The sequence below is a fragment of the Rana temporaria genome, chromosome 4 (assembly GCF_905171775.1).
Source record: "Rana temporaria chromosome 4, aRanTem1.1, whole genome shotgun sequence".
In the NCBI taxonomy this organism is placed as follows: domain Eukaryota; kingdom Metazoa; phylum Chordata; class Amphibia; order Anura; family Ranidae; genus Rana; species Rana temporaria.
The window spans coordinates 227,464,704-227,491,828 of NC_053492.1; the positions used below are offsets into that span (position 1 = coordinate 227,464,704).

Sequence of the window (27,125 nt, forward strand, 5' to 3'; positions counted from 1 at the left end):
TGACCTTCACTGGAAAAGGTTTTTTTTCCTGCAAGCGCTGTTACGCATGTGTGAGAATGAAATATCCAAATTAAAAGAAAAAAGGACTTTACCTCCACCAGTACAGGAAACTCATATGAAATCAAAGAATTGATCTGCTTTAACACAGAAGGGGCTGTATATGCCCTTGAATGTAGCTGTGGGCTACAATATATAGGCCAGACAAAAAGGCCCCTCAAAATCCGCATAAAAGAACACGTGCAAAATATAATCAAAGGTTTCGATAAGCACAGTGTGTCTAAACACTTTGCTACCCATCACAACAAAGACCCCACACAACTCAAATTTTGGGGTATTGAACCTTACATAAGACACTGGTGGGGGGGCTATAAAGTCAGGACATTAAGCCAACTCGAATCAAAATGGATATTCACGTTGGACATTTTTGCACCTTGGGGCTTGAATATCGAATTCGATCTGAATTGTTTTATCAGTGATTTTTAATCTTGCTAGTTTATGAACTAATCCACAAGTATTGCCTCTCCTACTATGTCATTCTGCTTGCCGATATCATTTCCGATTAGGGGTGCAACGGATCAAAAAACTCGCGGATCGGATCGATCCTCGGATCGGGAGTCACGGATCGGATCATTTTCGGATCAGTAAAAAAAAAAAAAAAAAAACACAAGACAAACAAAAGTTTTGTCTTTTTGTTTATCAAACACTCTTAAATTACTTTGGAATGATATAAAATCAAGTTACAGTGCACAAGGCATAATATCTTATTTTTAACATAATGAAAAACAACTTCAAGTGCAACATAAAGGCATGTCTTCTTCCTTGAAACATGGACCGATGGGGCAATGAGTCAAAAACAACTTAAAGTGCAACATAAAGGCATATCTTCTTCCTTGAGACATGGGCAAAGAGCCAAAAACAACTTAAAGTGCAACATAAAGGCATATCTTCTTCCTTGAGACATGGGCCGATGGGCAAAGAGCCAAAAACAACTTAAAGTGCAACATAAAGGCATGTCTTCTTCCTTGAGACATGGGCCGATGGGCAAAGAGCCAAAAACAACTTAAAGTGCAACATAAAGGCATATCTTCTTCCTTGAGACATGGGCAAAGAGCCAAAAACAACTTAAAGTGCAACATAAAGGCATATCTTCTTCCTTGAGACATGGGCCGATGGGCAAAGAGCCAAAAACAACTTAAACATGGATAATGAAAGCCTAATATGTCCACATCAAAGAAGAATAAAAGAAAGAAAGCATTCCTGAGCTTATAATTTCAAATTCTTTTTCAAAAAGACAAGGATGTCTACATTCTCTGGGGAGAGTGTGGACCTCTGTGCAGTCACTATGTCCCCTGCTGTTGAGAACACTCTCTCAGAAGGAACTGAAGAGCCTGGCACAGCGAGATAGCATCTTGCCATCTTGGCAACATGAGGGTATTTACACTCATTGCTTTTCCACCATGTCATCGGATCACCATCGACTGTAATGCCGCTTGCTGCCAGCAGATAGGATTCCACCTCCTCTTTGATGATGTCAGCAGAAGTCTTGTTGTCTTTGCTGGCAAAGGTCTCTCCAAAAAGCTCTGCCATCGCCGACTTCTTTTGTGGAGGAGATGAGGAGTCCAAGTTTGCTCCTGTTGGCTCTGCAGCTTGAGCTTGACCCTGCAGAAAAAAAATTGTTGATTAATTAAACCTATTTATTTTCATGTTTCATAGACATGAAAAATGTGGCAATATTATTGCCACATTTTTCATGTCTATGAAACATGAAAATAATAACATTTAATAAAAGCCATTATTACAAAAAATATTCTTTATTTACCTCATCACAGTCTTTAGTGCCCAGACTGCTCACAATCTCGGTGGTGAGGTCACTGTATGTCCTCTGGCGTAGGGCAGGGTCCATGTGAGACAGGGACTTGAACCTTGGATCCAGGGCAGTAGATCTGTGAAGGTAGTCCTGTAGAGTAGGGGGTGAAGTGTATCTGGGCTGCAGGTCCTCTCTAATGGCAGTCTTGACATCTTGTGTGATGGTGCTGTCTTCCACACCTGGAGCCATGGATTGTAGAATCCTTGTTTTTAGGGGCATGATCATCGATACAGATGGTGAACTTTCAGTGCTCAGAAGAGATGTTACCATCTTGAGGGGTTGAAGCACCTGGAGGACCTCCTCTGCCACTCTCACATCATCATCAGACAGGGTAATGATGTCCTTGACAATTTTCTTTAGGGTCTTGTCAGTCAGTGCAGAGTATATAGCTGCCTGCTGCTCCAGATAACGCTCCAGCATATCATAGGTGGAGTTCCACCTTGTTGGCACATCATTTATGAGCTTGTGTTTAGGCAGCTTTAGCATTTCTTGCTTTGTTTTAAGCACATGGGCAGCTGTTGTGCTTCGGTGGAAATAGGAAACCACCTTCCTGATCCTCCCAAGGAGGCGGTCCATCCTACTGACAGAGATTCCCTTCTGAGATGCCAAATTTACGACATGTGCAAAGCACCCTATCTGTGGGCCCAGTCCTGCCTCAATCACGGCATTAACTTGGTTTTTGGCATTGTCAGTTGTGACTGGGATATTAGTAGGGGTGCAACGGATCAAAAAACTCGCGGATCGGATCGATCCTCGGATCGGGAGTCACGGATCGGATCATTTTCGGATCAGTAAAAAAAAAAAAAAAAAACACAAGACAAACAAAAGTTTTGTCTTTTTGTTTATCAAACACTCTTAAATTACTTTGGAATGATATAAAATCAAGTTACAGTGCACAAGGCATAATATCTTATTTTTAACATAATGAAAAACAACTTCAAGTGCAACATAAAGGCATGTCTTCTTCCTTGAAACATGGACCGATGGGGCAATGAGTCAAAAACAACTTAAAGTGCAACATAAAGGCATATCTTCTTCCTTGAGACATGGGCAAAGAGCCAAAAACAACTTAAAGTGCAACATAAAGGCATATCTTCTTCCTTGAGACATGGGCCGATGGGCAAAGAGCCAAAAACAACTTAAAGTGCAACATAAAGGCATGTCTTCTTCCTTGAGACATGGGCCGATGGGCAAAGAGCCAAAAACAACTTAAAGTGCAACATAAAGGCATATCTTCTTCCTTGAGACATGGGCAAAGAGCCAAAAACAACTTAAAGTGCAACATAAAGGCATATCTTCTTCCTTGAGACATGGGCCGATGGGCAAAGAGCCAAAAACAACTTAAACATGGATAATGAAAGCCTAATATGTCCACATCAAAGAAGAATAAAAGAAAGAAAGCATTCCTGAGCTTATAATTTCAAATTCTTTTTCAAAAAGACAAGGATGTCTACATTCTCTGGGGAGAGTGTGGACCTCTGTGCAGTCACTATGTCCCCTGCTGTTGAGAACACTCTCTCAGAAGGAACTGAAGAGCCTGGCACAGCGAGATAGCATCTTGCCATCTTGGCAACATGAGGGTATTTACACTCATTGCTTTTCCACCATGTCATCGGATCACCATCGACTGTAATGCCGCTTGCTGCCAGCAGATAGGATTCCACCTCCTCTTTGATGATGTCAGCAGAAGTCTTGTTGTCTTTGCTGGCAAAGGTCTCTCCAAAAAGCTCTGCCATCGCCGACTTCTTTTGTGGAGGAGATATGGAGTCCAAGTTTGCTCCTGTTGGCTCTGCAGCTTGAGCTTGACCCTGCAGAAAAAAAATTGTTGATTAATTAAACCTATTTATTTTCATGTTTCATAGACATGAAAAATGTGGCAATATTATTGCCACATTTTTCATGTCTATGAAACATGAAAATAATAACATTTAATAAAAGCCATTATTACAAAAAATATTCTTTATTTACCTCATCACAGTCTTTAGTGCCCAGACTGCTCACAATCTCGGTGGTGAGGTCACTGTATGTCCTCTGGCGTAGGGCAGGGTCCATGTGAGACAGGGACTTGAACCTTGGATCCAGGGCAGTAGATCTGTGAAGGTAGTCCTGTAGAGTAGGGGGTGAAGTGTATCTGGGCTGCAGGTCCTCTCTAATGGCAGTCTTGACATCTTGTGTGATGGTGCTGTCTTCCACACCTGGAGCCATGGATTGTAGAATCCTTGTTTTTAGGGGCATGATCATCGATACAGATGGTGAACTTTCAGTGCTCAGAAGAGATGTTACCATCTTGAGGGGTTGAAGCACCTGGAGGACCTCCTCTGCCACTCTCACATCATCATCAGACAGGGTAATGATGTCCTTGACAATTTTCTTTAGGGTCTTGTCAGTCAGTGCAGAGTATATAGCTGCCTGCTGCTCCAGATAACGCTCCAGCATATCATAGGTGGAGTTCCACCTTGTTGGCACATCATTTATGAGCTTGTGTTTAGGCAGCTTTAGCATTTCTTGCTTTGTTTTAAGCACATGGGCAGCTGTTGTGCTTCGGTGGAAATAGGAAACCACCTTCCTGATCCTCCCAAGGAGGCGGTCCATCCTACTGACAGAGATTCCCTTCTGAGATGCCAAATTTACGACATGTGCAAAGCACCCTATCTGTGGGCCCAGTCCTGCCTCAATCACGGCATTAACTTGGTTTTTGGCATTGTCAGTTGTGACTGGGATATTAGTACTGGGCCTCTTTAGCTTCCATTCGTCCACCGCTTCTGTCAGCACCTGCGCGAGATGAGCGCTTGTGTGACTCTCGTAGAGGGGGCGTGTCTGCAGCACCGGACTTCTCATCTCCCAGTCTGCCGTGATGAAGTGAGCGGTTATTGTTATATAGCTTTCTGTTCCCCTGGACGTCCACCCGTCTGTCGTGAGCGCAACAGACGATGCTTGGGATAGTTCATCAACGACTTTTTTCTTCTCCTGTTCATAAAGTTCTGGCACAACCTTTTCGCTGAAGTGGGTGCGCGACGGGATGTTGTAACGTGGCTCAAGCACGTTAAGCATGTGCTTAAAGCCCTCGTTCTGCACAATGGAGTATGGCCTCATATCTGCACCTATAAACACGCCGATCGCTTTTGTGATTGCTTTAGCCCGGTCCGATTGTGGAATGAGGGGCTGTTTAAATGCTGCGGTGATGAGTGGTTGCTGAACAGCTTTTGTTTTCACTCCTGTGACTGTCAGTGGAACACCGGGGTGATGACGCTTCAAATGCGTGGCCATACTTGACGTGTTTCCACTATCGTATGGCTTTCTTGTGCCACAGTGCCTACACGCCGTCACGGTTTTATCTACCATCCTCTTTCCCTCATGATCATATTTCACAGGGAAGCCAAAATGATCCCATACAGGAGATTTAAACGACGCGGGGCGTTCAAGCTCCTCCTTTCCTCCGCTCGCCATGACCACACTGTGTGTGTGGACTGATTCCTTGCCAAAGTAGAGGCAGGATGTGGAGGTGCTTCGGTAGCCTGAAGGACGGGAACACTGGGCACAGTGGGCACTGCAGTCAGTCGCCCGACTCGCCAGTCAGGGAAGCTCACCTGGAAAAAAGGAAAGAAACTGCACTAAGACGTAAGACCTAGAAGCAATCTTGTGCAGCCGGCGGTGGTCCACAAAAATTACCTAAAACTCAGTGGAAGCGGCAATCCTTCTGCAAAACCCCAATACAGTGAATAAAATATAGAAAAAATAGGATTAGCGCTAAACGTAATATTACAATAGTGAACGACCGACGTAAACGCATGAATTGACAAGAACACCATAAATACAAAAAATTATAAAAAAAAAAAAAAAAACTATGGATAATCTAAAAGTCAATTTGGATAAACGTACAAAACGCCGCAGTTGATTGAATTTGCATGAACCTGTGAAAATTCCACCATCATATAGTCCCCATTCCCCAATATAATTGCCACATTCTCCCCGCCACTAATGTAATATACACAATCTCCCCCGCCACTACTGTAATATAGACGTCGTCTCCCAACTGTAATATCCAGACATCTCCCCCCCAGTGTAATAATATCCACAGACATCTCCCCACTGCTGTAATATCCACGTCCATTGCCCCCACCTCACTGTAACATCATCCACCATTGCCGCCGCCACCTCACTGTAACATCCACCATGGATTCACCATGGCGGTGGCGGCAATGGTGGATGATGTTACAGTGAGGTGGCGGCAATGGTGGATGATGTCAGGGGTGGATGATGTTAGTGAGGCAGTGGCGGCAATGGTGGATGATGTTACAGTGAAGTGGCGGCAATGGTGGATGATGTTACAGTGAAGTGGCGGCAATGGTGGATGATGTTACAGTGAAGTGGCGCAATGGTGGATGATGTTACAGTGAAGTGGCGGCAATGGTGGATGATGTTACAGTGAAGTGGCGGCAATGGTGGATGATGTTACAGTGAGGCGGTGGCGGCAATGGTGGATGATGTTACAGTGAAGTGGCGGCAATGGTGGATGATGTTACAGTGAGGCGGTGGCGGCAATGGTGGACTGGATGATGTTACAACATCCACCATTGCCCCCACCTCACTGTAACATCATCCACCATTGCCGCCACTTCACTGTAACATCCAGTCAGACTCATCCACTAATTTTTCCCACTAATAATGATAGCCAACATTGCCCCCACACTAGTAGTAACACTGTAATAAATAATAGCCATTTTTCCCACTAGTAATAATAGCCAACATTGCCCCAGGCCAGTACACACTGAAAATAAATAGCCATTTTTCCCACTAGTAATAAATATATAATAGCCAACATTGCCCCCAGTACACACTGAAAATAGCCATTCATTTTTCCCACTAGTAATAAATATAATAGCCAACATTGCCCCCAGTACACACTGAAAATAGCCATTCATTTTTCCCACTAGTAATAAATATAATAGCCAACATTGCCCCCAGTACACACTGAAAATAGCCATTAATTTTTCCCCCTAGTAATAAATATAATAGCCAACATTGCCCCCAGTACACACTGATAATAGCCATTCATTTTTCCCACTAGTAATAATATAATAGCCAACATTGCCCCCAGTACACTTACTGTACTACTTGTCTCTCACTGTACACTACTCGCAGACAGTCACTGTAGTCTCTCACCGTATTGCGCGCTCTGGTAGAAAACACGTGCAGACTGCAGAGGGAGGGGTGATGACATCAGCGCGCACCGCCGTCGGGTAGACAAAGATAGCCGACGGCTCCGGAGCTAGGCCGAAGCCGCGGCCTTTCCTAAGGACGCGGCGGCGATGCGCTCCGCGGATCGAATGCTGTGCCGATCCGTACAGGTCGGCCCGTTCGGATCGCGGATCGGACATGATCCGTTGCACCCCTAGATATTAGTACTGGGCCTCTTTAGCTTCCATTCGTCCACCGCTTCTGTCAGCACCTGCGCGAGATGAGCGCTTGTGTGACTCTCGTAGAGGGGGCGTGTCTGCAGCACCGGACTTCTCATCTCCCAGTCTGCCGTGATGAAGTGAGCGGTTATTGTTATATAGCTTTCTGTTCCCCTGGACGTCCAACCGTCTGTCGTGAGCGCAACAGACGATGCTTGGGATAGTTCATCCACGACTTTTTTCTTCTCCTGTTCATAAAGTTCTGGCACAACCTTTTCGCTGAAGTGGGTGCGCGACGGGATGTTGTAACGTGGCTCAAGCACGTTAAGCATGTGCTTAAAGCCCTCGTTCTGCACAATGGAGTATGGCCTCATATCTGCACCTATAAACACGCCGATCGCTTTTGTGATTGCTTTAGCCCGGTCCGATTGTGGAATGAGGGGCTGTTTAAATGCTGCGGTGATGAGTGGTTGCTGAACAGCTTTTGTTTTCACTCCTGTGACTGTCAGTGGAACACCGGGGTGATGACGCTTCAAATGCGTGGCCATACTTGACGTGTTTCCACTATCGTATGGCTTTCTTGTGCCACAGTGCCTACACGCCGTCACGGTTTTATCTACCATCCTCTTTCCCTCATGATCATATTTCACAGGGAAGCCAAAATGATCCCATACAGGAGATTTAAACGACGCGGGGCGTTCAAGCTCCTCCTTTCCTCCGCTCGCCATGACCACACTGTGTGTGTGGACTGATTCCTTGCCAAAGTAGAGGCAGGATGTGGAGGTGCTTCGGTAGCCTGAAGGACGGGAACACTGGGCACAGTGGGCACTGCAGTCAGTCGCCCGACTCGCCAGTCAGGGAAGCTCACCTGGAAAAAAGGAAAGAAACTGCACTAAGACGTAAGACCTAGAAGCAATCTTGTGCAGCCGGCGGTGGTCCACAAAAATTACCTAAAACTCAGTGGAAGCGGCAATCCTTCTGCAAAACCCCAATACAGTGAATAAAATATAGAAAAAATAGGATTAGCGCTAAACGTAATATTACAATAGTGAACGACCGACGTAAACGCATGAATTGACAAGAACACCATAAATACAAAAAATTATAAAAAAAAAAAAAAAACTATGGATAATCTAAAAGTCAATTTGGATAAACGTACAAAACGCCGCAGTTGATTGAATTTGCATGAACCTGTGAAAATTCCACCATCATATAGTCCCCATTCCCCAATATAATTGCCACATTCTCCCCGCCACTAATGTAATATCCACAATCTCCCCCGCCACTACTGTAATATAGACGTCGTCTCCCAACTGTAATATCCAGACATCTCCCCCCCAGTGTAATAATATCCACAGACATCTCCCCACTGCTGTAATATCCACGTCCATTGCCCCCACCTCACTGTAACATCATCCACCATTGCCGCCGCCACCTCACTGTAACATCCACCATGGATTCACCATGGCGGTGGCGGCAATGGTGGATGATGTTACAGTGAGGTGGCGGCAATGGTGGATGATGTCAGGGGTGGATGATGTTAGTGAGGCAGTGGCGGCAATGGTGGATGATGTTACAGTGAAGTGGCGGCAATGGTGGATGATGTTACAGTGAAGTGGCGGCAATGGTGGATGATGTTACAGTGAAGTGGCGCAATGGTGGATGATGTTACAGTGAAGTGGCGGCAATGGTGGATGATGTTACAGTGAAGTGGCGGCAATGGTGGATGATGTTACAGTGAGGCGGTGGCGGCAATGGTGGATGATGTTACAGTGAAGTGGCGGCAATGGTGGATGATGTTACAGTGAGGCGGTGGCGGCAATGGTGGACTGGATGATGTTACAACATCCACCATTGCCCCCACCTCACTGTAACATCATCCACCATTGCCGCCACTTCACTGTAACATCAAGTCAGACTCATCCACTAATTTTTCCCACTAATAATGATAGCCAACATTGCCCCCACACTAGTAGTAACACTGTAATAAATAATAGCCATTTTTCCCACTAGTAATAATAGCCAACATTGCCCCAGGCCAGTACACACTGAAAATAAATAGCCATTTTTCCCACTAGTAATAAATATATAATAGCCAACATTGCCCCCAGTACACACTGAAAATAGCCATTCATTTTTCCCACTAGTAATAAATATAATAGCCAACATTGCCCCCAGTACACACTGAAAATAGCCATTCATTTTTCCCACTAGTAATAAATATAATAGCCAACATTGCCCCCAGTACACACTGAAAATAGCCATTCATTTTTCCCCCTAGTAATAAATATAATAGCCAACATTGCCCCCAGTACACACTGATAATAGCCATTCATTTTTCCCACTAGTAATAATATAATAGCCAACATTGCCCCCAGTACACTTACTGTACTACTTGTCTCTCACTGTACACTACTCGCAGACAGTCACTGTAGTCTCTCACCGTATTGCGCGCTCTGGTAGAAAACACGTGCAGACTGCAGAGGGAGGGGTGATGACATCAGCGCGCACCGCCGTCGGGTAGACAAAGATAGCCGACGGCTCCGGAGCTAGGCCGAAGCCGCGGCCTTTCCTAAGGACGCGGCGGCGGTGCGCTCCGCGGATCGAATGCTGTGCCGATCCGTACAGGTCGGCCCGTTCGGATCGCGGATCGGACATGATCCGTTGCACCCCTATTTCCGATGCAATTGCATATTACTACCCCCCTCCCTCCCTCTACCTCAATGGAGTTTCCATCCTATATTAATCTTTATGGCTATTATGGCTTCTGGGTTTCCTTCAGAATCATTTTAGCAATATTTCCCCTGTTTTTCCACCTGCCGTATGTTTAATGTCTATTTTTTATATTTTATATATTTTGTATATTTTAATATCTTACCATTTACATTTTTATAGACATTGGCCGTTGTTTTTAATATTTATTTTTCCATATTTCCATAAGTTAGTAAGTATGACCTTTATCATAGCATTATATTATTTGTTTTAAAGTCTTATGCCCATATATTATTTTACTATTAGCATCATGGGTCTTTTGCATAGTCCCTGCTACCCCCTGAATGACCCAGTCTGTTCTACTGTTGTTTATAGTTTTCTAGGCCACCTCTCCGCTTGCGGCCAGCAGTAAATAGCCAGTAAACGGATGTGTATCTATTTTTCTAGATTGTGCATTTAGTTAAAGCCACTTCATTGTTTACTGTGACCAAATCCACCCAAACATGGCCGCCGTTGTAATCAATTTTATTTTATTTTATATTATTTTTATTTTTTTTCCATAAATAACCATGAAAATGGCCGCCGACCTACTTCTGCTGACAAAAAACATCCAAAAATGGCCGCCATACTACTTTTGACATCCAGATCTACAAGAAAATGGCCGCCATACATATTTAATGTTATTTTTAACCATGGACAACCAATAAAATGGCCGCCGACTTACTTCTGGTGACAAAAACCACCCAAAAATGGCCACCTTACTACTTCCAGGGACCAGAGCTACAAGAAAATGGCCAGCATAGTAATTACCTGTATTAATTCACAACCATATATAAAGCCACTTCCTAAAGGCCTCCAGTTATCCCCTGATGAAGTTACGTGACGCAGGGCACCGGAAGTGATATCGGACGAGTTCGCAACTCATTTTTGATATGCCTGTCTGATACTTCACATTGTGAGTACCTGTTTTTATTATTGCTGCTGATTCCAATAAATGTTTTAAATACTACACTATCGAGCATCCCTCTTTACATCCCCCCATCTGATACAGATACACCAGGGACACTCAAAGGGGACTTTGATGCCAAAGTAAAGATACATACCGTGAAATGAAATGGAAGAGCAAATATAATAACACAGTACTATAAATACATTATAGGTGCATATACCGTATTTATCGGCGTATACCGCGCACTTTTTTGCCCTGAAAATCAGGGCAAAATCGTGGGTGCGCGGTATACGCCGATACACGCTTTCCCGCGCCAAGTTTGAATACTGCGCCGACATATACAGAGCGCAGTACACTCGTGTATTGTCGGGCAGGCTCGGCAACTCTCGCGCTGACGTCCTGTACTTCCAGGACGTGAGCGCGGAAGGAGCCGAGACTGCCCGACTATACCCGAGTGTATTGCGCACGGTATATGTCGGCGCAGTATTCAAACTCGGCGCAGGAAAGCGTGTATCGGCGTATACCGCGCACCCACGATTTTGCCCTGATTTTCAGGGCAAAAAAGTGCGCGGTATACGCCGATAAATACGGTATATGCACCTATAATGTATTCCTAGTACTGTGTTATTTTTCTAGATTGTGCATTTAGTTAAAGCCACGTCATTGTTTACTGTGACCAAATCCACCCAAACATGGCCGCCGTTGTAATCAATTTTATTTTATTTTATATTATTATTTTTTTTTTCCATAAATAACCATGAAAATGGCCGCCGACCTACTTCTGCTGACAAAAAACATCCAAAAATGGCCGCCATACTACTTTTGACATCCAGATCTACAAGAAAATGGCCGCCATACATATTTAATGTTATTTTTAACCATGGACAACCAATAAAATGGCCGCCGACTTACTTCTGGTGACAAAAACCACCCAAAAATGGCCACCTTACTACTTCCAGGGACCAGAGCTACAAGAAAATGGCCAGCATAGTAATTACCTGTATTAATTCACAACCAGTAGTATTCAAACTCGGCGCGGGAAAGCGTGTATCGGCGTATACCGCGCACCCACGATTTTGCCCTGATTTTCAGGTCAAAAAAGTGCGCGGTATACGCCGATAAATACGGTATATGCACCTATAATGTATTTATAGTACTGTGTTATTATATTTGCTCTTCCATTTCATTTCATGAAGCCGCAGACGGACGCCGGACCCGACGAGGCCGCCGATGGACGCCTTGCAAGACACCAAAACTGTAAGTACAAAAAACTTTTTTTCCACAGGATTCGGGGCAACTTTAGGGGTGCGCGCTATACGCGGGAGCGCGCTATACCCCGATAAATATGGGTAAGTCCAAGATTTGTACCACAAAACCTAACTTTTGGTACCAAAAAAATGTGAAGTGCAGAATCCAGAAAAAAATAAATAAGTGAAAGTCTAACATGCAGGAAAAAAGGGTACAGTCTTTGGTGAACTGTTCGTTCGTCCTTTTCCAAACACCGGAGTGTGGTTCTTCACTACATCACCGTCTACAGTTCACCAAAGACTGTGCCCTTTTTTCCTGCAAGTTAGACTTTCACTTATATTTTGTTTTTTCTGGATTCTGCACTTCACATTTTTTTGGTACCAAAAGTTAGGTTTTGTGGTACAAATCATGTTTGCTCGTTAGTACCCGGCCTTAGACTTTAACGGTGTTCGCATGTTCGGACACATTTTTTGCCTGTTCGCATGTTCTGCTGAGAACTGAACAGGGGGGGGGGGGGTTCGGCTCATCCCTATCTGCCACACACCCAGCTTATAACATATTCAACCACACCCCACTTTCCTCAAGTTACAGTGTCTCAATGTCACCCAACCTATCAGCCACCTCATCCACAGCACGTCCCTTTCATTTACCTGAATTCAGATGAGAGATTGTGTGAATAGCTCAGTGTGACAGCCATCTGAGCTCACTTTTTTCCCCACCTTCTTCCCCCCCTTATATTGCTTCCCTGCCAGCCATCTAAACTCACCTCTACCCTGGACACAGTGCCTCTCTGCCACATACTTTACCCTTTCACTAAGGACTATCACCTCACCCCCTGGTCAAAAAATAATGATAAAGACAAAATTAGTCAGCTGCTTTACATTTTTATAAAGTATTTATTTTCTACCCCTTGGATAAGCTGAAATTCATGTCTGGTTTGTAAAGCTACGGAAATCCGAGGTATTTGCATAAGAAAATTTAGGCTTTTGTTCTTCGGAAACCCACTAGTATTTATGGCACAGGCACAATGATGCTTCTATGCTTACAACAGTAAGCTGGTAATACATGTAGATCATGCTAAACAAGTTTATTTGCAAATATATCTAAAGATGTATATTTCTCCTAAGTTTCATGTTTTCATGTTGCAATTCAAAGCATACAGATATTATATATACTGTATATATACACAAAAAAGAATACTACTACAAAACAGCCATCAAAAAAGTTAAATTACCAAGCATCATGTATAAAGTGTCAAGCCTGTGGTGACATTTTAAGATATGTCTGTGGGTGAAATATGACTGTTCTTAGTGCTGCTGGCACTTTAATTCATGAGGGTCTATTGTATTCAACATTTTTTTGCATTTGGATCTACTCAGAAATAAATGAGGAGAAACTGAAATTATATTTGTATGCATTGTCCTGGTTCTGGACGATCTACACATTCTTTTGATGATGGCGTGTGCTATTTTAGGCTGATTGACAATATTTGTTGTTCAGTAAGTTGGAACTTGAGATTTTGTAGTGAGAATAGGAATTTTACAATCAGTGGAAAGTATATCTAGTACCTAATAAGGGTGATTCTGGAAGGTTTTGGAGTTTTGCTCACACAGATAATGGGATTACAGGTCTGAATGGGAAGCAGGTAACTATATAATACCCAATGTACATCACTGACAGCATGTTATGCCCTGATGGTTGTCTACATAGTATTTCTCCAGCAGGGTGTCCCCAGCCCAACATAACTTATAAATAGTTGCCCAGAGGGCAAATGCCTGCACCCCAACTCAGCCTTATACCTATTGTTGCCAACATCACCCCTAGTTTGCACTAGGATTAAAATATTACTTTTTTCTACACCAAATGTTGTATTTATCTGCATTTGACAGCAGAATTGCATTTTGTCAGATCAGGCAATGATCTTCAGTCATTTACCTCTAGTGACCCCAAGCCCACTGTAGCTCCCATTACTTGCTTTTATCTGACGGGAGTGGAATCCAGTGTGGTTTTCAGTTGCTAAAGCACATCCTCTTAAAAGTCTGTCTGCCGTGTATAAAAATCTCAGAAGGTCAGCATTCACTTCTGGCACCAACACTCATCCCACAGTCAAAGTCACTTAGATCATGCATCTTCCTCATTCTAATGTGTGGTCAAACAACAACTGAGCCTCTTGGCTATGTGTGCATGATATATATTTGGAGTTACAACCACATTCTATTTCTAAGTAGCAGTTGTACTGTGCTTTAATAAGGTTATTTATTTTCAGTGTTTTTTTTTTTTATCATGGACAAATACCCTTTAATATTATGGTTTACATGCCTCAATTTTTGTCCTGTACACATATCTAGATAGGTAGGTACCCATATAAAAATATTAAAGGGAAAATAGGCCATTGGTTAAGGGCATAATACGGGTCCTTTTCCAGTGGTCAGTTTGCAGCATAATGAGTTTCCTCATACAGCAATGGACAGGAAGGCCAGATAAAAAAATTATTAAAATAAATAAAATATTTTTACTGGGTACAGTGAGGTACACTGCACAGCATCATGGCCTTCCAAATGTGTACAAATAGCATTTGGAAAAGAGGAGGCTGAACATTTAATGTACTTCTGGTAGGGTGCAGCAATGCCATAGGACCCCATTTCCGTGCAATGTGATGCATCTTCTCTCACCACCTCTATTTCAGGGAATGTATAGGCCTTAGTCATGTACAAAAAGCAAAAAAAGACAAAACAATACAGCCTGGCTGTAAACTATGATCTATTTATTGTTCTTTTAATTTGTGAAGGAATAGTTTTCACTTTGACCTCAGACGGAGGGTGCATGCACCTTGTGTGTGTGTGTCTGGTCCTCTCACATGGTCTATAGATCACACTGCAAGGCTTGCAGTTCTCTCTGACAATTCTGAAAAAAATTATGTTTTTTTCTTCCTTTTTCAGACCAAGGCTTTATACTGTATTGTACCTGGTAAAACCATTCTTCTTTCATCTTTGTAGAGTAGACCATAATGCAAAGCTTGCACTTTTCTCTTGTGACAAATCTAGTCAACACAAGAAATAGAGAATTGGCCTGAGGCTCTCTGTTTTATCCAACAAAAAACACATGCTTTACTATCGCACATTGCAATGCCTGCAGTTCTCCTAATGAATTTGGTCATTGTACACACGTTATTTTCTCTATTGGGACATGAGGCTGAGTATCTGCAGCTTATTATTATAACCATTTGTGTATCTGGAAAAAACATTCTCAGTAGGTCACCCTGCAATACCAGCAGTTTTTCCTACTGACAAATCTGGTTGTCACATCAGAGAAATCTCTTTTTATTTTTTTACCCTCTATCTGCAACACTTGCAGTTGTTCTTATTGAAACAGAGAAGCCGTTTTATAGTAAAGCATTTATGATGTGTAGAATTTAGGAGAAGAAAAGGCATACTTCCCAACATTTTGAGATGGGAATGAGCAAAAGTATGCAGACATAGGACACACCCCTTGTCACGCCCCCTTAAAGGAGAATTGTACAAAAAAACAAGTTTGGTTAAACCCCCAGGTCTTTTTCCATCCTAGATTCCCCCAGAGGTTCTGAGTGAGTGAGTGAGAAACTTATATAGCGCTACACATGCGAACTGAATCGCCTCTGGGCGCTTGTATTTCCCCCCAGTGTATAGATTCAGAGGGCTCAGAGAAAAAATAAACAATCCTAGGGACCGAATTTCTCAATAAAAATTACCTTTTCATCGATCCACAGGCTTATAAAAATGCAACTGCGTACCCTATGACAGGTTTGACAAGTACCCTCTCCCACTTCCTTGTAAGAGTGGCACACAGCAATCCATGTCATTTCCAACTCCTCCTCCTTCCCCCTGCTGCCTTCTGAGACATACAAAGGTCGCAAAAGACGGCTGTACCATTCAGAAAGCGCAGCACGACTCACACATGCACAGTAGGAAAAAGGCTGTGCCAGCACCTGCACCCAAAGCCGTTTGACAAATCGAAAAACACTATATTAATATTATTATTTCTTGTGATTTTTTCCCCAAACTGTAATGTGAAACTGATGTCTATGCTTTATGTACTTACATTAATACAGTATTTTCTCAATAGAGTCTTCACCGTAATGTTTTTGTTTCTTTGAGCTGATTCATTTTTTCCATCTTTTGTAAACAATTTAAAGTGGTTGTAAAGGCTCCATGTTTTTTATCTTCATGTACACTATGCATTAAGGTAAAAAACCTTCTCTGTGCAGCAGTACCCCCTTAATACTTACCTGAGCCCCATCACGATCCATCGATGTGCATGAGAGCCTCGGCTCTTCTGTCAATCTCTCTTCTCCTCTTCTCATTGGCTGAGACAGCAGTGGGATGTGTGTGTAAACACACACACATTCCCAGTCTGCCAGAAGAAACAGATCGGCTGTTCCTACTAAGTAGGAACAGCCGATTTCTCTCCTCCTCTAGTAAGTCACATCCACATACAGTTAGAAACACCTAGGGAACACATTTAACCCCTTGATCGCCCCCTAGTGTTAACCCCTTCCCTACCAGTGACATTAGCACAGTAATCAGTCAATGGTCCCAAAAATGTGTCAAAAGTGTCCAATTTGTCTGCTGCAATTTTGCAGTCCCATTAAAAATGCTGATCGCTGCCATTACTAGTAAAAAAAATAATAATAATAAAAATATATATCACATAATCTCCTCCTGTCACCTTGATCAACAATATGAATCACAGTGCTCTAAATACATAAGTGATACATTTAAATAAGATACAAAAGTATGTGAATAACACATGACTTCAGAAAGGTGTAACTCCTTCGTGCATTCAATCCATCCAGTGCTCCTCCACCTGCACACCAAACTGCTTACCAGATGGCTAGTCCCCACAGTTACAGAGGTGCTTAATGGTTTTCATATGGATCCCTGCTGAGTGGCTGAATAGGACATTCCCCCCAATAAAACAACATTTGCCAATCTCCAAAGATCAATATTACATGTACACCAATTTATTAAAGAAGAATATGTACATTCAAACATAAAAAAATATCGGACATGTCACCCAGGACCACCAGTGATGCCCATCACTGTTGGCCACTAGATATGCCACCTATGATCACCAGGGATGTCCCTCAGTGCTCAAAAATTATGCCAATCAGTGCCCATAAATTATGCGAATCAGTGCCCATCGGTAATGCCTGTCAGTGCCTCCTTATCAGTGATGCCCATAGGTTCCATCTACCAATGTCCATCGGTGCCCCCTATCAGGGCCCATCCATGCCTATCAGTGCCACGTATCAGTGCCCATTTGTGCCGCCTATCAGTGCCCATCATTGCAACCTATGAGTGTCCATCAGTGCCAACTATCAGTGCTCATCAGTGCTGCATATTAGTGCCCATCAGTGCCACCTCATTGGTCCCACCTCATCAGTGCTGCCTTATCAGTGAAGGAGAAAATGTACTTATTTACAACATTTTAGAAGCAAAGAAAAACGTTTTTTTTTTTGTTTGTTTTTTATTTGTTTAGCAAAAAAAAAAAACAGCGGTGATAAAATAACACCAAAAGAAGGCTCTATTTGTGGGAACAAAATTATACAAATTTAGTTGGGTATTTACATGACTGCGCAATTGTCATTCAAAGTGTGACAGCACTAATAGCTTAAAATTGATTTGGGAAGGAAGGGGGGGAAGTGCCATATTGAAGTGGTTAAGAAACTGTTGTATGAATTACTGCATCATAAAGTTATGTTCTGTGTCTCTTCCATGCGAGTACTATTAATCTTTCCTATTACATGATAGCCCTCCTATATAGGCAACAACAAAAACCTGGGGAATGCCCAGGGAAAAACCAAGCCTACTTACCGACCAGCTTGCAGAAAACCAATTAACCTGTCTACAGTATGCGTTAAAAACAGGGGTTCAGTCCGCACGCATTTGCAAACGCATGCGTGAGCCACAGAGCCACGCCAAGGCACCCCTGCAATATCTGTGGTCCTAACACTAAACAATGAGCATCCCCACAGTGGAGGCACATGCATTTTAATGGATAGACAGGGGCAGGTGAACTGAAGGGAAGCCACCCCTCCTTTAAAGGTACAAGAGCACACCAAGCACCCAGCATATAGCAAAATGGCTGCAAAGGTGTTGGTGCACTGATGGACCAATATAAACACCACAGGTGAAGCATAAACATGTCCACTGCCCACATCTATAGCTGGCCATAACAGTACGTAGCATTGGAAGGCTAAAGCAGATAACAACAAAAACCTGGGGAATGCCCAGGGAAAAACCAAGCCTACTTACCGACCAGCTTGCAGAAAACCAATTAACCTGTCTACAGTATGCGTTAAAAACAGGGGTTCAGTCCGCACGCATTTGCAAACGCATGCGTGAGCCACAGAGCCGCGCCAAGGCACCCTGCAATATCTGTGGTCCTAACACTAAACAATGAGCATCCCCACAGTGGAGGCACATGCATTTTAATGGATAGACAGGGGCAGGTGAACTGAAGGGAAGCCACCCCTCCTTTAAAGGTACAAGAGCACACCAAGCACCCAGCATATAGCACAATGGCTGCAAAGGTGTTGGTGCACTGATGGACCAATATAAACACCACAGGTGAAGCATAAACATGTCCACTGCCCCCGTCTATAGCTGGCCATAACAGTAAGTAGCATTGGAAGGCTAAAGCAGATAACAACAAAAACCTGGGGAATGCCCAGGGAAAAACCAAGCCTACTTACCGACCAGCTTGCAGAAAACCAATTAACCTGTCTACAGTATGCGTTAAAAACAGGGGTTCAGTCCGCACGCATTTGCAAACGCATGCGTGAGCCACAGAGCCGCGCCAAGGCACCCTGCAATATCTGTGGTCCTAACACTAAACAATGAGCATCCCCACAGTGGAGGCACATGCATTTTAATGGATAGACAGGGGCAGGTGAACTGAAGGGAAGCCACCCCTCCTTTAAAGGTACAAGAGCACACCAAGCACCCAGCATATAGCACAATGGCTGCAAAGGTGTTGGTGCACTGATGGACCAATATAAACACCACAGGTGAAGCATAAACATGTCCACTGCCCCCGTCTATAGCTGGCCATAACAGTAAGTAGCATTGGAAGGCTAAAGCAGATAACAACAAAAACCTGGGGAATGCCCAGGGAAAAACCAAGCCTACTTACCGACCAGCTTGCAGAAAACCAATTAACCTGTCTACAGTATGCGTTAAAAACAGGGGTTCAGTCCGCACGCATTTGCAAACGCATGCGTGAGCCACAGAGCCGCGCCAAGGCACCCTGCAATATCTGTGGTCCTAACACTAAACAATGAGCATCCCCACAGTGGATATATAGGGACTGAAGGGGGTTTATACAAGTTAAAATGAAGGTACTTACATTGTTTGTATTTAAAATTTACAGTAATTTAATGATGTGTTGATATCTGCATTGTTTTGATCTGCCTAAAGTTCAGCTTTAAGGTTAAAGAACAAGGTTAAAGCAGTATTATATCTTTTAGTTGATAAAACATGCAATTATAACACTTCTTTAATAATTGAAAATTTGAAATGCGTACTTTGCAATAGGTAATTACAGCGCAACATAAAGCTACCAAATTACCCTTTCTTATTGTTGCTAACTGCTACGTGCCCAAAATATCTTAAAGCTGAACTCCAGACAGATATAACATACACAAATTAATGTAGCTCTGCAATCATTAAGACCCCTTTCACATTGAGGCAGTTTTTTGGCATTTTAGCTCTAGAAATAGTGCCTGTAAAGCGCCTGAAAACCACCTCCCATTCATTTCAGTCTGACTTTTCACACTGGGGCTGTACGCTTGCGGGACGTTTGGAAAAGTACGCCAAGCAGCATCTTTCGGGCAGTTTGGGACAGATGTATACAGTGCTCCCAAAACGCCCTGCTCATTGAAATGAATGAAAAACGCTTCGAAAGCACAGCAACACTGCGCTTTTAGCCCCTTCTTTGGGGTTAAAAGTGTCCCGCTATCAGCCAAAAATCGATGATTAAACAGTGCTAAAGCATCACTAAAACAAGTGGCGCTAAAGCGCTAATGAGCCCGCGGCCTTAGTGTGAAAGGGGTCTAATACAACATTAAATGTATGTTTTTTAAATGCAAGCATTGTAAGCATCTGACTTGGTATCAGCCTCTTGCAGTCCTTGTACAGCACAGCTCAGGCTGAGGGGGGCAGAAGCAGCACAAGGAGCCAATCAGTTGTGTATTACTGATAGAAGCAGAGAGTAAAGTGACAGAGAAATGAGCTCATCAGTCTGTTGGTTCTAGTTTCACTGTCCAGTTACTGAATTGAAGCAGAGGAAAATTAATTCTTCTTGTACTGTGTGTTAAAACTGTGTAAATCTCTGAACTGAATTAACAGAAATACAAATGGCAGGTAAAACAGCTTCCATGTGTATTTAATTTGTGTATTTAGCTGTTGCCTGGAGTTTATACTTAACTGCCAAAGCCATGATTGAATTGTAAGTCTACTGGTCCTGTAACATTACAGTCATATATTCTGGGTGACACTGCTGTCAGAAAACAATGTTTTATTATTACGCAGAAGATTTTGTAAGGGTTGATCATTCGGTGTGTAATTTGCTTGTCAACAAGTCAGCAGATGGACTACATGAAAGATGTGGATGAAGCTATATCTGTAGATACTGTATTTATAGCCATTGATTAAAGCTAATCTGCTTGGTGAATTTATTCTCTGGAGGAACTCCAGATCAAATGCTTTTTACCTTTTTGCTCTGAATAAATCCGGTAATCTTGGAGAAAGCTTCCTACTGGGCTATGCAGAATTGCTTTTCTCTACAATAAATTAGCTGAATGTTAACATCTCATATAGCGTAATGTTCTTAGTTAAATGATCATTTCTCTTGCGTTGACTATTGCAACAGTTTTCTAAAGATGTAACATAACATGCGCATTTTTGCTATAATTTTCCCACTGACAACTAATCAGTGTAATGGGAATCCCAAACCACAATCAGCTGAAAGTAACCGAGGGATAGCTAAATCCTTCTGCCCTATGGAGCAGAGTCCCACAACATTTCCTAATTGTTAATATCACATACACTTTAAACAAATGCTGTAATGAGGGAAGATAGAGATAAACATTCCTAAAGCTCCGTTCACATGGGCAGAATGTCGGGAAACATTTGCTGATACAAAAAATACCAGCCGACATTCAGCCCGTGTGTATGTTGTTCTATCCGACAGAAGCCAGCCGTTCGGCCAGCTTTTGTTGGATGTGCATGCTGGAGTGAAATCTCTACAGTTCAACCATGGTGTTGGGAAGGGAAATCAGTGAGTCAGCGACATAGAACAGTAAGTCGTCGTCATACGCTGATAGTTTATGTTCCATCATCTCCACCGTAAACCCCTTAATGTTAGGGTTTAGCCGGATCATATTTAAGCGGTTCCAGGGTGAGGGCAAATATAAGCGGGGACAGGGGGCATCCCTGTCTCGTCCCATTACGTATAGGGAAGGGGTCAGAGAGAGTTCCACTTACCTTTACTCAAACCTCTGGAAAACGATATAAAGTGGTAATCCACCTAAGCATGTTTTGGCCAAGGCCTAGTCGAGACAACACAGCCTGAAGACACATCCAATCCCCCCTGTCAAAGGCCTTCTTGGTGTCAGTAGACAGCAGAAGGCAGGGTGAACAGGTCTGTTGTAAATTATCCCAATGGATTAGCTGTAGTTGGTTGGAATTATCCCTTGCCTCCCTCCCCGCAATGAAGCCTGTTTGGTCTGAGTGAATTACCGTAGGCATAATAGGTTTTAGGCGATTTGCTAAGATCGTTGCCACAATCTTAATATCGGTGTTTAACAACGAGATCGGTCTATAGCTACCTGGGGTAGAGGGGACTTTCCCTTTCTTCGGGAGTACTGTGATGTGGGCTAATAGTGCTTCCTATGGGAGAGAAGTGCCGTGGCCAGAGCATTAAAGTACGTAACATATGAGTAGAGAGGAGGGGGGAATTTCCAATAGTAAGCGTTAGTAAACCCATCAGGGCCCACTGGGGCAGGTCTTTAATTACCAACTTAATCTCAGATGCAGAGATAGGCTTATCAAGGTGTTCTCTGATTTGCGTCATAAGTTTGCGGGCTAACGCCTCGTTGAGATACTGTGAAAGGCATTCTGTTTTCTGCAGAGGTGTTTGTCCTGCGAGTGTGGCAGGGAGTTGGTAAAGTATGGCATAATAGTCCCGAACAGCATCTGCAATCTTAGAGGGCAATACTGTCTGAGATTCAGAGGTGGTTTGATGTTTATGGACCGGACCTGATGAGCGTTGGTGTCGAAGGTCTCTGGCTAGGAGTCTCCCGCATTTATTTCCAAACTCATAAAATGTATGTGAAACATGTTGCAGTCTGTCCCGTATGAGTCTCCAATAGGGTAGATAATTCCTCCCTAAGGGACAGAAGGTCCGCTTGTAGGGTTGGGGTCATTTGGCATTTATGTTTAAGCTATGTGGCCCACAGTTTAAACAACAGGGACTGGAGTTCCCCATTGTGTGCCTTTTTTAGCCTGGAACCCTAGGCAATAAGCTCCCCACAGACCATGGCCTTGTGCCCCTCCCATATGGATGCCATCCCCATCTCCCCCCGCCAAGTTCTTCCTGAAATAAAAGGAAATTGTATCTGAGACTCGCTTCTGAGCCACAGCATCATCCAGCAAATTTTCATTTATTAGTTAAGTCTATTGTCGCCCTTCTGGGGACAATGGGGCGAGGGAGATGGAGATAGGCGCATTATCAGAAATCGTGAGTGATCCGATGGACGCACCGGAAAGTGACTCAAAAAAGTATTGGTCCACCAACAGAATGTCTATTCGTGTGTACACATTATGCGTGGCTGAATAGTAGCTAAAATTCTTCATAGTGGAGTGAAGCACTCTCCAGCAGTCTACCAGATGATGGGCATGCAGGGATTTCCGAAAATGTTTGAGAAACGCAAAGGAGTGTGTGGAGCGGCTAGATGAGGTATCTATCTGCGTGTCAGGGCTAATGTTGAAATTCCCACAGGTGGAGAGAGAGTCCAAGACCTTATCCAAGAACGCCAACTGCCATGTGTTCGGCACATATATGGCCACAAGGGTGAGCTTAGGTTCAAACAAGGTGCCTTTCAGAAAGACAAATCTGCCCTCCGGGTCTGCATAATAGTCGAGGGGAACGAAAGGGCAATGTTTATGTATTGCAATTGCCGCTCCACCAGATTTTGGGTGAGGTGCATTAATGAGCCACCACTGGTTATATAGATGCGTGGGAAGGCAGGGGACCAAGTCAGTTTGAAAATGCATTTCCTGCAAGAGTATAATGTGTGCCCCCAGTCTTTGTCTCAAGCCACAACTTATTTTTAGATGAAGAGCTTAGTCCACGAACATTATATGATACAAGCCAGAAAACAGTGACTGCTGAGGAGACGAAGTGCATATGTAAGAACCAACAAAGTTCTAAAGAAATCTGAGATATAAAACAAATGAAGAACAAAATGCCCAGAGGGCGAGTGAAGAACACTGGTATCAACAGTGCAGGGCAGGGTTCCCAGGCCAAATGGCCCAAACAGGGGAGAATGATCTGAACACCGCAGATATCTCCTCACTGGACTCACTGGAGCTCCCCTACTGAAGGTGAGTGGGGAAGCAACAGGCAAGAACCCAACCGGGGGTCCCGCTCCAGCTAAGGAGCACAAACAAGAGTTTGATTTGCAGGTTAATGGTCTGAAGCAGCAACAACAATCCTAAAAAAGGAAGGAAAGAAAAACAATAAAGTCAGCAGGGTCCAGAACATTCAGTCAGGGTGCAGCCATGGAAGAATGCCTCTGCTTGGCAGGATGAACAGGACAACAGTGGAGTTTGTTGCGACACACTGGGCCTGATTTACCAAGCCTTTACTCCATGACTCATGGAGTAAAAGCAGGAGTAGCAGCCGTTTGGCCATTTACTAAAGAAATACGCTGCTAGTGCAGTGTATTTCCCTAGTTACTAATGTGCTCCGTGCGCCCAGGAGAGGGTGCATTGTGCACCAGTACAGACCTGGCGCACGGCACATTAAACTATAAATTGCGGGGGTTTGGGCGGGAGTTTATTAAGGGGGGAGGTGGGGGGATGCAGGGGAAGTGAAGTGACATGTGTTTTGAAGTGTTTGGCGGGCCGAATTGAAAGGGAAAGTGTTTTTTTGAAAACAGATCCCCGTACGCTTGCACAGTGCGCCTGAACCTCGGGAGGTTCATTTGCATACTGGGCATGCGCAGAGAGAAAAGTCAGGGATTCCCGTGCGCCCTGTCAGTACGCCGTGAAAATCTTGGTAAATACCAAGCGGCGTACCCGTGAATGCGCTGCGTGACGCGGCGCACGGGAATCTCCGAGCTGTTTTCAGCCCTGAAGGGGAACTCGGCGCCAAATTTCAAACTTGAAATCGGCGCGGGTCCCCCTTCAGGGCTACATTAGGCTCTTAGGCTTGGTCCGGAACGTGAGGGGTAAACCCGCGCCGATTCGGCGCGGGGGTCCCCCCCAGATCCAAACCAAGCCCTCATCCCAAGCATGCAGTCTGGCCCGGACAGGAATGGGGGAGGGGACGAGCGAGCGGCCCCCCCCCCTCCTGAGCCGTACCAGACCGCATGCCCTCAACATGGGGGAGTGTGTGCTGTGGGGGAGGGGGGCACTGCCCCCCCACCCCACAGCACTCTTGCCCCCATGTCGATAGGGACAAGAGCCTCTTCCCGACAACCCTTGCCATTGGTTGTCGGGGTATGCGGGCGGGGCTAATCGGAATCTGTGAGCTCCCTTTAATAAGGGGGCCCCCAGATGCCGGCCCCCCACCCTATGTGAATGAGTATGGGGTACATCGTACCTCTACCCATTCACATGGGGGAAATGTAAAGTAAAAAAAAAAACACCACACAGAATAAAATATTTTATTAATCTGCTCCGGAGCCCCCCCTTTCTTCTTTAGCTCTCTTAGAAGGGGGGGTTTCTTCTCTCCCGATCTTCCGCCGGGACCCTGGGCTTCGGTGATTTCTGCCGGGGGAGGGCGCCATCCCTCGGTCCTCTCCGGAGCCTTCCGCCGGATGCCCCCACCCCATTTAAGCTCTTTTTCATTAGGGAGGGGCATCCGGACTTCGGGGTCTTCTGCCGGGGGATGGCGCCTATCCCCCGGTCTTTCCGGTGCCTTCCGCCAGGGTTCCGGTCTTCCTGGTCTTCTGCCGGGGGTGCGCCAACTCCCCGGTCTTTTCTCTTCTGTCTTCTCTGCTCCCTCTTCTGCCTGGCTCCCCCGCGGAGCCAGGGCTTTCTTCCGTCTTCTTTCTTCTCCCTTCCTTCTTCTGCCTGTCTCCTCCGCGGAGCACAGGGCTTGTCTCCGCTGTCTTCTCCCTTCTCTTCCATTGGATGTTGACACGACGAGGTCCGGCGCTGGAATGCCGTCTGAGCAGTGGGCATGGACTTATATAGGGCAATGCCACCATGTGACCTCAACCCATGTGACATCACATTCCCATCATGCCCAGGGAATGTGATGTCACATGGGTTGAGGTCACATGGTGGCATTACCCTATATAAGTCCATGCCCGCCGCTGACACGGCATGTCAGCGCGGAACCTCGTCGTGTCAACATCGAATGGAAGAGAAGGGAGAAGACAGCGGAGACAAGCCCTGGGCTCCCGGAGGAGACAGGCAGAAGAAGGAAGAGAGAAGAAAGAAGACGGAAGAAAGCCCTGGCTCCGCGGGGGAGCCAGGCAGAAGAGGGAGCAGAGAAGACAGAAGAGAAAAGACCGGGGAGTTGGCGCACCCCCGGCAGAAGACCAGGAAGACCGGAACCCTGGCGGAAGGCACCGGAAAGACCGGGGGATAGGCGCCATCCCCCGGCAGAAGACCCCGAAGTCCGGATGCCCCTCCCTAATGAAAAAGAGCTTAAATGGGGTGGGGGCATCCGGCGGAAGGCTCCGGAGAGGACCGAGGGATGGCGCCCTCCCCCGGCAGAAATCACCGAAGCCCAGGGTCCCGGCGGAAGATCGGGAGAGAAGAAACCCCCCCTTCTAAGAGAGCTAAAGAAGAAAGGGGGGGCTCCGGAGCAGATTAATAAAATATTTTATTCTGTGTGGTGTGTTTTTTTTACTTTACATTTCCCCCATGTGAATGGGTAGAGGTACGATGTACCCCATACTCATTCACATAGGGTGGGGGGCCGGAATCTGGGGACCCCTTTATTAAAGGGGTCTCTCAGATTCTGATAAGCTCTCCGCCCGCATACCCCGACAACCAACGGCCAGGGTTGTCGGGAAGAGGCTCTTGTCCCTATCGACATGGGGGCAAGAGTGCTTTGGGGTGGGGGGGCAGTGCCCCCCTCCCCCACAGCACACACTCCCCCATGTTGAGGGCATGTGGTCTGGTATGGCTCAGGAGGGAGGGGGGCGCTCGCTCGTCCCCACCCCCATTCCTGTCTGACCAGACTGCGTGCCTGGGATAAGGGCTTGGTTTGGATCTTGGGGGGGGGGTGGCCACGCTATTTTTTTGGGCCCCGGTTTAACCCCTTATGTTCCAGACCAAGCCTAAGAGCCTGGTATGCACCTGGAGGGAACCCACCTTATTTTTTTTGGGGGGGTCTGGAGTTCCCCTTCATGAACAGCGATCTGTCATTTACACATGTCAGTCCCATCCCCCCCCCCCTACAGTTAGAACACACCCAGGGAACATATTTAACCCCTCCCTCGCACCTAGTGTTAACCCCTTCCCTGCCAGTGGCATTTTTTGAGTAAGCAATGCATTTTTTACAGCACTGATCGCTAGAAAAATGCCAATGGTTCCAAAAAACTGTTCGATGTGTCCGCCATAATGTCGCAGTACCGATAAAAATCGCTGATCGCCCCAATAACTAGTTAAAACAACAAAAAAAAAAAATTTGTAGACGCTATACCTTTTGCAAAAACCAAACACTAAACGCT

The 27,125-nt window shown here is 44.9% G+C and overlaps 2 protein-coding genes across 2 annotated transcripts; both read right to left on the minus strand.

Annotated features, from left to right (window-relative positions):
- Positions 1–679: 679 nt before the first annotated feature.
- On the minus strand, positions 680–2,565 carry LOC120937027 (E3 SUMO-protein ligase ZBED1-like). Its single transcript, XM_040349941.1, has 2 exons — positions 1,820–2,565; positions 680–1,659 (listed from the first exon to the last, which is right to left on the minus strand). Exons 1-2 carry the CDS (start codon positions 2,441–2,443, stop codon positions 1,264–1,266), a joined length of 1,020 nt encoding a protein of 339 aa, XP_040205875.1. The 5' UTR covers positions 2,444–2,565; the 3' UTR covers positions 680–1,263.
- Positions 2,566–3,279: 714 nt separating this feature from the next.
- Positions 3,280–5,314, minus strand: LOC120935701 (E3 SUMO-protein ligase ZBED1-like). Its single transcript, XM_040347756.1, has 2 exons — positions 3,836–5,314; positions 3,280–3,675 (listed from the first exon to the last, which is right to left on the minus strand). The coding sequence occupies exons 1-2, from the start codon at positions 5,312–5,314 to the stop codon at positions 3,280–3,282; spliced, it is 1,875 nt and encodes a 624-aa protein (XP_040203690.1).
- Positions 5,315–27,125: the final 21,811 nt, after the last annotated feature.